The 15,776-nt window shown below is 34.0% G+C and overlaps 1 protein-coding gene across 1 annotated transcript; it reads right to left on the reverse strand.

Moving 5' to 3' along the window:
• Positions 1-2,438: 2,438 nt before the first annotated feature.
• On the reverse strand, positions 2,439-3,157 carry LOC114185739 (trypsin inhibitor A-like). The gene has a single exon (XM_028073624.2). It carries the CDS (start codon positions 3,110-3,112, stop codon positions 2,534-2,536), a length of 579 nt encoding a protein of 192 aa, XP_027929425.1. The 5' UTR covers positions 3,113-3,157; the 3' UTR covers positions 2,439-2,533.
• Between the last annotated feature and the right edge of the window lie 12,619 nt (positions 3,158-15,776).

The raw sequence follows: 15,776 nt of genomic DNA on the forward strand, positions 1-15,776 counted from the left end.
CCACAACTACAAGCATCAAGTGAATCTGACCGATTATATGTATCTAGATAAATTGAGTCTTAGAGTCTTGCTTGTTTGCTATCACATGCTTGGATGATTGATGTGTACTTGCTTTTCAATTGCATGCTAAATTGTATGATAAAGATTTTTTTACTCTAGCGTACCCTTTTGTTTGTGTTTGCCTTCTTGTGTGGTTTTTTCCTTTTTGCAATGATCACGAATTCTTTGGTGTCAACAAATATGGGAACCCCTGGTAATCACAGTGATGATGAAAATGCTGCAACGTAGTGGTCATGTGTGGATGTTGAGCTCACTGTTGAACTCATGTTTGGAGGACTTGTGTAGTTTTGTAATCCCTTGCTTATGAATAAATTCTTTTGGATAACTGTGAACTTTAAATTTGTTCCTGGTATTGTGTAGTACTTTTGTTTTCTTTTGATATATTTGAATGATTTTTTTCCTTTATACTTTAAATCTCGTACTTTTTAGATATTATAAATCATGCGATATTTTATTTAATTAGTATGATGTTACACGTAATACTATACACATGCCAAATAAGTAAGACGTGCCACTAAAATTTATTAACTAAAATTTTCATTGGCATTATTGATGAAATAAAGGATGTGAACCCCACTTTATCTGGCAAAACATAAAACATTGGAAACACCACCCATAAAGCCTTTTTGCTGTGTTTTACGGAAAACAAAATCTCGATCCTTTATATATTATCCAACAGAAATTGCCATTACGTACAAGAAAAATGAAAGCTACACCTTACATTTAATACACACATTTTATATTTTATATAGGGTATGTAAGTTCGGCTGCGAAAGAAACCACAACATGCAAATACCAAAAATATGTATTCTTTTCGGCAAACAACTATTCACTAAGGCTGCAATTTCCTATAGATATAAATATATATAGATATAAATATATATGAAAAAATAAAACTAAAACCTACCTTAAAAAAACAAAAAACAAAAACAAAAATCTTTGTAACTCATACATATATTATTAATCACACCCAGCAATTTGTAAAGAAAAATAATTACATGATTTTTATTTTTATTTTTTTTTTCTGACGTGATTTAATATAATTTATCATAATTAATATATCATTATCTTTTATTTTAAAATAATCAATAATCATTTCTAAGCTGCATTATAAAATAAAGAATAAGAATAAAGAAATAGTTATATTATATTTTTCGTTTGTAAACTGTCATCACGCAAAATTTGAATCCACATGAATAGTAGAATAAAAATAAAAGTAGAAAGGTGTTCGGCCTGGAAAGAGGGTTCTTGACCAGGGTAGCAGCAGAAGAAGGCAGCCGGTTATCCTCATCGGCATCATTTTCAACGTCCTCGTGGGTAGCGTTAGCCTTTGCGTCGGCAATTTCGTCTATGTCCATTAGAGCACTTCGAAAGATATCTTTGTTCACGTCAAACCTCTCGTCATTGGCCGATACCTACTCAGAAGAAAAACTCGGCTTGCCTAAAAGCTTTTAAGAAACCGTTGTTATGCTTGACAAGCACGATTTTTTGATATTTCAGTGATTCGGCCTCGGCGCTTTCCTTAGGGCTTTTCTCATCGGCCAGTAGTGTATTCAAATCTTCAACTTTGTCTTTTCCCTTCATCTCTGACTCAAAACATCGGTTTCTCCAGATTTTGCATTTCTTATCGAGCCCATTGTTGTCCTCCTTCGCGGTCTCGAGATCCTTCTACATAGCATCCATGGTCTCCTTGTCAACAACAGTATGAAGCTTTAAGGCCGCTAACAAATTGGCCATTTTCACTTTCCACTCATCCATTTGAATATGTCGTCTTCTACATATGATAAATAATTAAATATATTGAATCATTTGAAAACAAAATTGATAAACAGTTATACAATTAAATTGAAAATTGATAATTAATGTTTCATTAATTATTTTATAATTTTTCTTTATGTTCTTAAATGCTTTAAGCGAATAATAATATTTCCACAAGTTCTATTTTAAATAAAATTACTTTATAATTTTAATATAATAATGTAGTAATTATACATTAAGTAACATAATTTGTAAATTTTAAACATATATTATCATACGAGAGTTTTAAGAGTAGTGATTGATTGACACTACTATTTACTTTACTCTCCAACTTTATTAATTAACATTTTAATAAAAATTATGGTATATATATATATATATATATATATATATATATATATATATATTATTAAAAAAATATTTGTATAATACATTTCATAATTTTGTGACGATATATTTTATCAAGTTTTAATATATATGAAGGAAAGTTTGTAAAACGTATCCTTTCTCATTTTAGACACCGTTTTTGTCTTGATGGATAGAAACAAAGAGGTAATCCAAACAATTGGTTTTAGAGCGAAAGGATAAAATTGTCTATAGTGGTCCTAGAAATATGAACGTGAGAAAAACCAAATAGTGGTTATTTTATTTAGCCATGCATTAGTTTATTACACCCAAAGCATATAGTTTTCACAAGGAGAAAGTGCGCGATTGTTCATGCATCAGCAGATGTTGGTAGAACTTGCTCAAGATGAAACACGTATGGCTCGTCCTGAGTTATAGCCAAAAGCCAGTTCCCATTCTTAACAACCGCAACATTACCACAGAAGACGCCTTTACAGAACAAAAGCTTATACCAGTTGGTTTCAGGTTCAGCTTTTTTAATAAAGAAGGAACCTTTGACTGTATGTGGGTAGCCATGAACTTTAACAAGGGTTCCTTCAGGCAGACCCTCAACAACGGTCCACTCACTGATATTAGTATGTTGGAAGCTAAGGAACACTAGACCTTCAGGGAGAAATTCGGTAAGGATCGGGGATGAAATGATAATTGGAAGCCCTCTATCGTCCTGGAAGGGAGATTGCACAACAGAGAGAGGGACAGATTCGTTATCCGTTTGGATTCGTCGAATTCCGCCGCCTGGGGCCCCTATAAGTGACGGCAATATATAGAATCTGCCACCATTTTTAACGATGTTACCATTCCCGTCCGTGACAGGTTGAGCAGTGGTGGAAGGAGGGTAGAAGGTTAGGGCAGAAAAAAGGAAAAGAGCAAAAAGCATTGCACTCGCCATTTCTTTGACTGGCTATGAAACAGATTAAGGTTTTTCTCTTCTTTGTTCAATTCAGTTGTGTGAATAAGCGAAGCTAGGAGAATCCATTTATAGAGCTACGTCTTGATGATAAGTTCAACTCTTTTGTGATGGGAATGAATAAAATATCGTAAAACTTTTAAACATGTGAAAAAGATGAAATAAAATATATGTTTTGACTTTCTGTGCAATAAGTTTCTTAAAAGTTTAAGGCTTGTCTCTTCTTTATTCAGTTAGTAGTGTGAATAAGCCAACATGGGATAATCCATTTATAGAGCTACTGATGGTGATAAGATGAATGGACAGAAATAATTAAAAAAATTCTAAGACTTAATAATGCTTTGGCATGCTGGTGGGTTGACTGTTATGTTATTGGTATTTTTTTGTACTTATATGCTTTGGACTTAGTTGGTGACATCTAGAATACTAAATACAAGCAAATTTTAGCTTCATATCATGAGTTCTCTTCTTTTATAATTATCCAGATAACTTTACAACAAAATTTTGATTATTAATACGAACTCTTAATAAGGAAAGGTGTAAAAAATTAGGTTTCTTATTAAAGTTTAGAGTTGCCCTAATACATTAGGGCTTGTTAAATTCACTATTAAAATTTTCACATTACACGGAATTTTTATTGCAAATTTCTTAAAAAAGTTTGCAAGAAAAGATTTTTTTCTACTATTTTTTTCTAAGAATGTTAATTGGCAGGTAATTCCTTCGTAGGTAATTATTTTCTACAAAATTATAAAATCTATAAGTATTCTCTACAAAATTTGTTATGAAAAGTGTTTTATACAAAATATTTTGCAAAATAATTGGCAGCAATTTCCTACAAAATTTTTTTATAAAAAAATTTCTAAGTATTTCCTACAAAAACAAAATTAAAACAAAATTGGTAGGAAATATGAGTTTTTTTAGTAGTGATAAGATATGAATGCTAAAGTAGGGATTAAAAGAATATTGCATGGTATTTTTGCTTTGAATTGGATCATGAAACCCAATCCCAGTGAAGCTTTTATATGATATTTTTCTCGCTCAAGTTCTTTGTTTTCATTGTGCCAATTCATTTTAATCTTTACAATTTAATTCTGAATTTATTTTTTTTTATCTCAACAAAAAATGTTCTATTATTCTCACCCTTTATTAGCAACTAACCAATTAATTTAAACCATATTAGTCCTTGTGGGATACAATCTTTGGACTTATCCACTGTATTACTTATGTGTTTTGGTACACTTGCCAACACGTAACAAGTTTTTTCGAACACATAACAATGTCATTTCCCGGTTGTCTGTGTAAGACCCAACAAAAATAAAGAAATGATTAAGAATTAAAGAATGGAAATTGGAGTGAGAAAGTAAGTATATGAAATTGATGACTCATGAAATGAACAAGAAGTGAAGACTAGCACAATTGGTTGGAGCCTTGTCATGGGATGGTGGTTAAGGGTTTGATGGAATTAGGTTAATAGACGGCTGAAAAAGGTGAGGGTGAAAGAGGCATATGTTTGGGAATTTTTTAGGGCATAGAGCTTCATAAGAAGACAGCGAGAGCATGAAGGGGTCGTTAGGATTTTCCTTAACATTGGTGTTCCAAGTAAAGGGGACTAACCTTGGTTGTTCTTGTGTTTGTAAATGGTTGTTCCACGCTTCTGTTGATAACTCTATGTTTGTGCTCAATGTTGTGCATAAATCCTTCTTCATAATGGTGGTGTTGGTGGTTTGATATGTGCCTTTCACAAATGCGAAAGCAATTTTCGTTTTTCTACTGCTATCATTGTAGTATCATATGATGTTTCATATGGGTTGTGACAAATGACGTTTTCTTTGATGGGGTTTGAGGTTGGGTTAATCATGTATGAGTTTGGTGGCATGACAATGGTTGTTATTTTGTGAAAGCATGATGTATATGAATGTTCTTGTGAATGCATTGTTTCCTCAAGCTTTAATTGAATCAGTTTTCAGTCTTTAGGTTTGTAAATTGTGTCATATGCAATGTAAAATGCTATTTACTCAAAACTTAAAAACAAAAATGTTTGAGTATTCAAATTAAAGCTACAGAAGTCTAGTTTCCAGCCCAAAAAGAATCAGGTCATTTGGATATTCGTGGACAACATAATAAATAAAACAATCAGTTGACACCAGAGTAGTAAGTTGTTGTGGACACCGAAATCTTTCTGGTTTTGGAATTTGAAAGGTAAACAACCTAAAGCTCCAAAAATAATGTACTAGTTGTCAAATTAAATATACGAAAGTCTAGTTTTCAATCCAAAAAGAATTAGCTCAATTGAACATCTGTAGAAAGCATTATGAGTAAAATTGTAACATATGTTTGTGTGTGATAATGACATTGTTGTTCAAATCTGTTTGAAATATTTCAAATTAAACTTCAACTTCTACATAATTTCAAAAATTATGTTCTAGTAATCGAATTAAAGATAATTGAGTTTAGAATCTTAGAAAAAAAAAGAATCAAATCATTTGGATAGTTTTGATAAAATTTATAAGCAAAATAGTAAGAAAAGTTCATGGATGCCAGAAGGCAATTTAAACTAGCTTTCCTTCTATGACATTTGTTGTGACTTTCATTCTATGACATTTCTTGTAACTTTCATTTACTTGTAAAAATAAGTTTTAATTGCATGAATTCATGATATTGTGGATTTTGTGTATTTTGTTTGGAATATATGAGTTTGAGTTAGTACATGTAGGGTTTCGGATGAAAATAAAATGGTGTTGTTGTTTCAAAAATAAAATGATGTTCCTGGTTAAAGGATAATTCTTGATATTGCTCTTTAAATTCATTTTTGATGTTGTTGTTTAAATTTAATATTGATGTTGCTGTTTAAATTCATTTTTTTTTCTGTTGTTGTTTAAATATAATTCTTGTTGTTGCTGTTTAAATTCAATTTTACTATTGCTATTTTCAAATTAAATTGTTGGTACTATTTTTAAATTAAATTGTTGATGTTATTTTTAAAAATGTTGCTGCTGTTTTGAAATTAAATTGCTGTTGTTGTTTTTAAAATAAATTGTTGTTGTTGTTTTTAAATTAAATTATTATTGTTGTTTTTAAATTAAATTGTTGCTACTGTTTTTGAATTAAAATGTTGCTGCTATTTTGAAATTAATTTGGTACTCCTACTTTTGAATTAAAATGTTGTTATTGTTTTCAATTAAATTATTATTGCTCTTTTTCAATTAAAATGTTGTGGCTGTTTTAAATTAAATTGTTGTTGCTCTTTTTCAATTAAAATGTTGTTATTGTTTACAAAATGAAAGGTTGTGTTGTTTACCAAATAGAATGTTGTTGTTGTTATTGTATGATAAAATCATATGATATGTTGACGATGTATGGTCAATTCTCTGTTGTTGTTAGGCTTACCTGTTATACCTAGGAAACCATGGATGACTCTTTCGCTTGTGCGAGACAGTTGAAAACGATTCTCTTCGTTTGTGTGAGACAATGGAAGAGGATGGGTTTGAGTGCTACACTCTCTCATTTGCGCGAGGCAGTACTGCTCAATGGACATGGGAAAGACGTCTCGCCCTAAGTTTTGGCTCGTTGTTGAGTGTAGTGCTCGGTGTGTGATTATGATTATCATGCTTGAATATCTTCTTGGTTTGATGTGATGTTTAAGATACTTGTTATGCCTTTTTCTGCTCAATGCTTTATAAATATTATTGTTTGTGGTTAGGTCACCCTGTTTGTGTGTTTGTTGTGTATGCGATGATTATATGACATGTGTGTTATACAGGAGCAGGTGATAATACAGGTGTTTCAAGCATGAAGTAGATTGACAAGAGAATGGGATGAATTCAAGGTTTTCTTTTGTTAAGTTTTATTTCAAATAAATGTTAAAGACATTGTAACTTTGATTTCTTTTTGTTAATTGAGTTTTTTTAAAACAATTATTATTTGACATACACGTTTAAATTTAAAAATAAACTTTTGTTCATGTACATTATCATCAACAATCGTTTTCTGCTAAACGTGTATGATTTATATCATTCCGTGACATCCTAAATTGCGGTGTTACAGTCTGGGCCGAGATATGATCACATACAACATTATATATTTTTTTCTTCATGCACAACGAAGGAGGAAGATTGTAAATCATCAACAAAATCGACCACAAACTCTACTTGCTAGTTAAGTTTCTATAAGCATTCATAAGATTTGTAGCAAGTCCAAGTCTTAAATTTCTTGACTCTACACCAAATTCTGGAAATATTTCATCAATTTTCTTCCATTGTGGAAAATCTGTTGTGTGTCGAAGAAGATTGTTACACTTTCTTTCACCTGCATGCTAGGTCAGGTTCTTTGCATCTTCTTTAAAAGCAAACAATCATTTCAACCTAAGATTTATGGGAAGGTACCATAAAACTTTAAAGGAGGGAACTTTTATTTCTTGATCAACACTATTCTCATCAACTTTCTTTTTAAATCGAGACAACCAACATGTTAAACACACCTTTAATGCAGAAAACTCATTTCTGTATAATACACAATTATTTGGGCATGCATGTATCTTTTTGTACTCTAAACCCATTGGACATAGAATTTTTTGACTCGTAGTTACGATTAGGTAACGTTATTTTTTTTCTAGAAGCATCTCCCTCAACAATTTTAACAATTCTGTGAAACTTTTATCGGTCCATCCATTTCTTGCTTTCAAACTGGACAATTTCAAAATTGCAGACCATCGTGTAAAAGTCATCATGGGTTTAATTGCTCCTCTGAATCAGACTTCAAAGAATCATACACATGAGCTCTTCTAATATTTTCTTCGCCAACATCACGTACTGTATCCTTTAAATCACCATTCATCCATTCTTCAACATATTCTGTTGTTCGTGATGTAGTGATTGTGGAGCAAAGTCGATCACATGCATATGGATTTCTTGAGCCCTAAGCCATTTAAAAATCTAGGAACACAAAGGTTAATATGCAACAAACGTGTTTGCTTGGCTCCATACATTGAAGGGTTAGTCTTAGGAAATATAATTTTCTTTTTTCAAAGTTATGGTAATTATTCAACTAATCATTTGCCCTTCATTGTAGGTCTCATTGGCAATTAATAGTGATCATTCCTGAAGATTATGTAGTTGCCTAGTTTGGTTCTCTTCATAAGAAACCCAACAGTGAACTGAAGAACTTACTACAAGGGTAATGAAAAACTATCATATCATCTAACAAGTACATAGCCATTTTGACTAATTTGTCATCAATTTAACCAGAGTTGTGGGCGGCACAAACATTTTATGTCAAAGGAACAGACAAAAGAAAGTTTAAATTATATATCCTGAGGTGAGATATCATTTAATTCTTAAATTAATTATTTTGTTTACAAGTTATATGATATGGATTTGTCTTTCTTTCATTAGAGGGTAATAAGTAGATTAGTTCATGGGAATGGGGTACTACGTGATGTATTTAATCAAAGCTATCATTTAGGAATTTTTTTTTTATAACTAGACAATAGTAAACACTTATAACTAGTGCATGAATTCTACGATTTTAGGTCCTCCACTACATAATAACATTGTTTGTTTAGGTGTTCGATGATCCATCACCATTATCAAAGGAGATCATTGCCGATATAACACACCAATGGGCAAGTTATCTTTTCCAACATGGAGATTAGGTTTTGATTAGGTGTTGTTTAAATTATGTTTAGACTTAAAAGTTTAAGTTAGACTTTATTTAGACTACAAATTTTAATTTAGAAATCTAATTGTTTATTTTGATTTGGAACTCTTTATTATGTACTTGAATTGAACAATTTGAAATATGTATTTTATTTTGCGAAATTTGATGTATTCAAATTTTCGTTTTGTCATAAAAGAAAAAATAACAACAAATTTAAGTTTCTTATGGTCACAACAGATTTAAACTCGCTCCCATTTTTAATTAAGGTCTATACATAATAATAAACTTACATTTTAAGTTTGTTGGTCAATAACAGGCTTAAACTGTAAGTTTTGTTAACGAACAACAATCGTAAAACTTAGGTATGCTATTCATTGATTGACAAACTTTAAATTTAAGTTTGCCAAATCTAAGTCTATTGTAAAATAGACTTAAAAGGCCCATACTAAGAGACTTAAAAAGCCTGTTTTGTAGTAGTGGTAGTTTATGAGTGGATGACTTAAAAAACCTAAACTCTAAACAACATGTTCCTCCCCTGCTCACGCATGCAACCAATAGACATTTGAAACCAAACAACATTTCAACATTTTTCAGGCAACCGTAGCAGCAAACAAGCAATATAAACATGAAACAAAACTAAAAACAGGCATATACTAAAAAAATGTGAAAACCCTAGCTTCCCTTATGTAGAGTGGAGCTAAACTTAAGGAACTCTTAGAGGAGGAGCACCAGGACCAAGAACAACTTAGGGAGATAAAAGCATACGCACAAAAAAACGAGACTAAGAGCACAACAGAGATTTACAAGGAACTAGAGTTACCTAATAGAAAGAAAATGAGCTTAGCTAGCTCGGAGAAGAATGTTGTTCAAGTCCTAACAGAGCTTTTATTTCAGAAAAGAGCAAGAGTGAGAACTGTGTTTGGTTGAGCAAAGGAACTAAACGTGAAACTAAACTGGAGATTGAATGTAAGGAGACAAGTGATTGGATTGGGCCCTTACTCGCTAGGCCCAATTAACTTAAGACTTAAAAAATGGGCCTTACAACTTTATTCTACAACTTTATTAATTAACATTTTAATAAAAAATAAAGTTATATAAATAGATATATATTTTATTTAAAAAAGAGTTGTATAATACATTTAATAATTTTTAAAACGTATTAAAAATATGTTTTTCAATTTTTAATGTATACCAAGAAAAGTCTGTAAAACGTATCCTTTCTCAATTTAGGCACCGATTTTTTGTCTTGATGGATAGAAACAAAGAGGTAATCCAAACCAATGGCTTTAGAGCGAAAGGATAAAATTGTCTATAGTGATCCTACAAATATGAACGTGGGAAAAACCAAATAGTGGTTATTTTATTTAGCCATGCATTAGTTTATTACACCCAAATCATATAGATTATACAAGGATAAAGTGCGCGATTGTTCATGCATCAGCAGATGTTGGTAGAACGTTAAACATGTGAAACTCTTTTGTCGATTGGAATGAATAAAATATCGTAAAACTTTTAAACATGTGAAAAAGATGAAATAAAATATATGTTTCGATTTGCTGTACAGTAAGTTTCTTAAAAGTTTAAGGCTTATCTCTTCTTTGTTTTGTTCAATAAGCCAACATGGGATATTCCATTTATAGAGCTAGCCGATGGTGATAAGGTCAATGGACAGAAATAATTATATTGGACTTAGTTGGCATGCTCGTGGCTCGACGGTTATGTTATTGGTTTTTTTTTGTAGTTATATTGGACTTAGTTGGTGACATGTAGAATACTCAATATAATAAATAATATAGTCTTTATAAATATTTTTAGTTTGCCCAAACGTGCTAAATGTTAATATTATTGTTGAAAATATTCAATGGGCTATCAGGAAGGGTGAAAAATTAACTTTCGAAATTGATATTCTAATTTCTATATTTCCTAATTGAAGGATTCCTTTTGTAAGGACCTAGGAAAGATGCTATGTGTAAAAATTCTTAGAAAAAGAAGTAGGGTTTGTTTAAACTAAGCGGGAGTGAATTTTTTTTTTAAAACATTTTTCTAAAACATAGTTTCAAAAACTTCTGTCAAAACTCAAAAACTCAAAAATGCACTTTCTCCTTAATTTAAATGATACATGTAAGGCCCATTTGCTGTCTAGTTTTAAAGGGCTACCCCAAAGTTAGTTGGGCTTAGAGCTGGTCCAAAAGGAAACCAGATCCTAAGCCTGTCCTAACCCTAACTCTCTTACTCACTTTCAGAAATCTGTCCCCTTTGTTCTAAGAGTTGCAGTCGTTGCTCTACTAGGGTTTGCTTTCTCGCCTCGGACAAGTTCGCTCAAAGCTCGTTTCTACTCAACGTAAGTTACCCATCAACTCATATCCTCCCTTCCTTAGTGTAATCTCGTGTCTTTCTCAGTTAAGGTTTCGTAGTGGGCCCAATCTTAAGTTTTGTTCCACTGTTTTCAAGTTCTAAGCCTCTTCCTAGAGCTGTTGTGCTCTGTGGTTGGTGTTAAAGTACTGTACTAGCTTATTCTAGGTAAAGGAAGCTAGAACCCTCTTGTTTGGTGCGATTGTTGTTAGTCATGCTTTTGTTTCATGATTATTGAGCTTGTATGCTACTGTGGATGCATGGGACGATTGGCATTATTGTTTGGGTATGAAAATATATATATGTGGCAGGGAGAAACAGTAGCGAGGTCTGATACTCTCACCCAAGCTAACTTGTCTCGCCTAGGCGAGACTTGCAGAAACAGGCCAGGGCTACACTCGAGCTCTCGCTCAGGCGAAAAGCTCTTGTTTTGAGTGAGGCACTATCTCGCTCATACGAAAGATGCTCGCCTAAGCGAGAACGCGTGAAAGCCTTGGTATGTTGCTCCTGTTTTAGCCTAGGTGAGGAACCTCACCTTTAGGCGAGGTGTTGTCTCGCTCAGGCGAGGAGGGTTCGCCTAAGCGAGCATGCGAAAGTCTCCCAGCGCCCTTGTCGCGATCTCGCCTAAGCGAGAGTCTACTGCCTAAGCGAGAGTGTAACATCCTAGCCGAAAATTACTTATTAAAATAATAAAAAAAAAATTGATAAACAACCTCATTTATTATTCATCAATTTCCCACACCGCGGGAATTATTTAAAACCTTAAATTCAACTCGCCAAAACATATAAAATAATTTGCGGCAATACAATATTACAAATAAAATTGTCTATAAAACTATTACAATAAAACCATAGTCCAACAAAATAAACTAGTGATAAAACCATCAATCTGCACACCTGCATCAACATATGCTCCCATGTAACAAGTTACAAGATCATCGCCACACACACACAAATAGGGTTAGCTCATTTAAATAAAACCAAACAAATATAATATTAAATACAACATCTAAACATTAAAACTCGGGTTAGTATTCTTCTCCCCTTTTCCTTACTTCTCCATTTCCATCACTTGCATTAGACGTATATCATTTCTATACCCTTTAGGTGAGATCAATGATTGATCTTTGTTGCATGAGTGTCAACTCGCCCCTCCGACTACAGGCCACCACCTGATAGTCCACACGTGGGAATAACTTTGCCACAACATCTCACCGTGACTCCAAGTGGAGTTCCCCAAAACAAACCTATGTTTGTAGTTGTTCCCAGACTACCAAAACTCTATCAGCATGCACTGAAGAGGGAAATCATCTGAAACCTCGTCGTACGAGCCACAACCCGCACATTCCACTGGACTTCCTAAACCACCAGGTTACAACCTAAAGTGGTCACGTGTTACCCCAATACCAGAGACACTCGTAACTGGGCCCCCAGCCAAAGCATTGTATCATGAACATCTTTTAAAGCGGTGTAGAAAACTTCCTCGCACACCATCACTGTACCAAAACCGCCTGCGCACATCTGATGCTGCTCGGCAGAATCTAGCTCCAGACCGCCTGACGGGCATCACACACCATCAGGCACCAAGCGCCAACAGAATCCGCACTGCACCATCATCGCCTGGCGGACACCTCCCTACCACTAGGCGCCTCGCGTTGACAGTGGCCACTGCCACTGTTTTTGGACTCTACCGCCTGGCAACTCGCCCCACGCCCCCAGATGCCATACCAGTAGCGCAATGCTACTGGTTTTTGGCATTTTTCTCAGGTTTTAAGAGACCCCAAACATACCATGCATCATTCTCATACCAATCATAGTATTTTCAGACATAATACTATAACCAAACTCAACATATACCAATAACTCATGCCCAATTCACATATATACAATTAAATCATACCAATTCGATTATCATCATGCACATTTACTCTTCATCAATTTCTACTCTAAACCTGCCACATACACTCAATGTACTCCAAGTATTATAATCTTTTAGTCTAAAATTCATATAAATCATGTCACCACCGTTTGGACATTATTGCTCAAGAAATCCATTCAATCATACTCCAGGCACAATCACACTACCAAGTATTCACAATTTTAAACCCATTTTTCCTTAACAATATAATTTTCTACTACCCAATCATCATCTTATACATGAGTATTCCTTAATCATGTAACCTAACCATACATATCACATAATTACAGTTTTCTAATATTTGAGGTTCATATCAACATGCAAATTATTTTCTTACACATATATTTTGATTATACCTTCTAATTCATTTTATATTATATCCTACACACACACACCACCATTGACCACACACACAGTATTCACACTCTAGCTGAACTGGGGCATTGCCTAGCAGCAGCTACTGGTCGCCAGGCGGCTCACAAACTTCTGGATTCAATCCAGATTCTTCCTGCAGCGATGCGAGCCCTAACTTCCTCAATTACCACTCTTCTACATGTTTTGACACATTACCATTAGCAAACAAGTTGTTCAATTCAATATTAACTTCCATTTCATTGTTGATATTCCACAGAGTACCAATCAACCCATATGATACATATTATCTCATATCTCATTCCAGCGTAACCTCTCATACCCAATCAAACAAGGATTCGTGCAATTTTCGCAACTACTCAATACAACCAATAATTCATCAAGCCAATGATTCACGCACAATAGAATTTAAGTCCCAGCATCATCACACCACGAAAACATTAACAAACAGAGAAAACTAGGCAACCCAGTTCGTGCCACTTGGCGATTCTCCTTCAGCCGCCTGGCGGTTCATCAAGAAACCTAGAAACCTGGTGCAAAACGCATATGCCGCCTGGCGGTAGTTCTTACGCCGCCAGGCGGTTTCTGGAAAAATCCAGAAACGCCAACAGACCAGAATTCACATGCTTTACATTTCAAACATGACTCAGAACACATCATTATACAATAGCAAAAATTAAAAACAAGTAATAGGAACTCCCCTAACCTGGGTATTCCTTGTTCAATTGCTCTTTCAATGTCCCTTTACGATTCCAATTTGATTCCAAGCCTTCGTCCACTACTAATCAGACTCACCCACTCTCTTTAGACTAAATTTTTCTGCCCAGAAACCTCCCTTACACTAACCACACGAACTTCTCCTTCTCACCCTCTCTTTTCACTCTCTTGGCCAATTACTCAAGCCCTTAATGATGGGTTAAAGTTCAAAAACGAGATTAGCATTAAAATTTGGCTTTAATTGGTTTTCAATGCTCATTAGGAGTTATTTTTACAACCCACCCTTGCCTCCTAGGTTTTCCTACGTCTCTTCACTTCCTTGCCAAAACTATAAAGTTTAGTAAAACAAAAATTATTTTGTCTAAGCCAAGGTTTAAACCTACCACCACACAATTGCAAAGTCAATACCAAACCATCATGCCAATTCATATTTCATGCTAACTAATATAATTTAATTACCATATCATTCCACAACATGATCAAATATATAAACAAATATAAAATCACATAAATAACACCTACATGGCATACATAGGACTCAAACCCAAGTCCTCTCACACAATCAAAGTACTCTCAACCATTTGATCTAGTACTTTTTCATGTCATGAAGGCTTACATTTAATGTCATAAAGGCTTCTCCTATCTGAATTTATTAAATGATTATTTATTTAATTATTTAAATTTAGTGGGTCTTACAAAGGGCACTCCTCTCGCCTGAGCGAGGGCTCTTGGCTTTAGCGAGATCTGCTGCAGGTTACGCTGTTTTTCTTCACTTGGTTGATTGGATTGTTTGATTTATGATATACTCTATATAATGCATGAGGCATGTGAAATGAAATGCATGGTATAATTTGTGGTTATAAATTGGATTTGTGTGATTGTGTGATCTTAGCATGTGAAACAAATAAGATGGTTGGTAATCAAAGAGGCATGGTATTGGTATGAGATGAAGCCCTATGCTCATGGATTGGGAATAACGAGTAGTATGGTTTCAACATGTGATATGAATGAGGATTGGTTACAGAGATTGGTATGAAATTATATGCATGATGAGTATTCCCTCATTTGTTTGATTATGATTGGTCTGTGGTTAGTGCGTAATTCCTTGGAATCTCTAGGTGAGATTTCAGGGTCGTGCTTCAGTGGTCGGGACGTAATTCCATGACCCCTGTTAGTGGGGATTCATGGTGGTGCCCCATCTATATAATTTGGTAAGGATTCAAGGTAAGGTTGCATCCTGACGCTCTAAGGAGTTAGTTAGTCTCACTTAGAGCGGACTGACTCTTGTGGTGAGAGTAGCAAGGGGCCTGAAACTCATTAAGGGCTAACCTTGTGTGTGGGGGATTGAGATATTGTAACACTTGTAACACTTAGCTCGGGGTTGAGCAGAGATATCCACTACAAGTTCAAGCATCCGCTGAATCCGATTAAATTATACAGATTCAGATGAGTCGAGTGGAGTCTTAGTGTATTGATTTGAAAGTCATAACATGCTTGGATGATGTGTGTATATTTGACTGTGGAAGTATATTTGATTGCATGATAAAATTACTTTTGGCTCTAGCTTACCCTTCTATTTGTTTGTTGTGTGTTCCATCTGTGTGGTTCTCTCTTTTGCGATGATCATCAACT

Source organism: Vigna unguiculata, chromosome 5, assembly GCF_037176805.1.
Source record: "Vigna unguiculata cultivar grain cowpea cultivar isolate G323 ecotype 2 chromosome 5, ASM3717680v1, whole genome shotgun sequence".
Classification (NCBI taxonomy): Eukaryota; Viridiplantae; Streptophyta; class Magnoliopsida; order Fabales; family Fabaceae; genus Vigna; species Vigna unguiculata.

Excerpts from the sequence above, each read along its gene's own strand:
- LOC114185739 (XM_028073624.2), bottom strand. The coding sequence starts at position 3,112 with ATGGCGAGTGCAATGCTTTTTGCTCTTTTCCTTTTTTCTGCCCTAACC.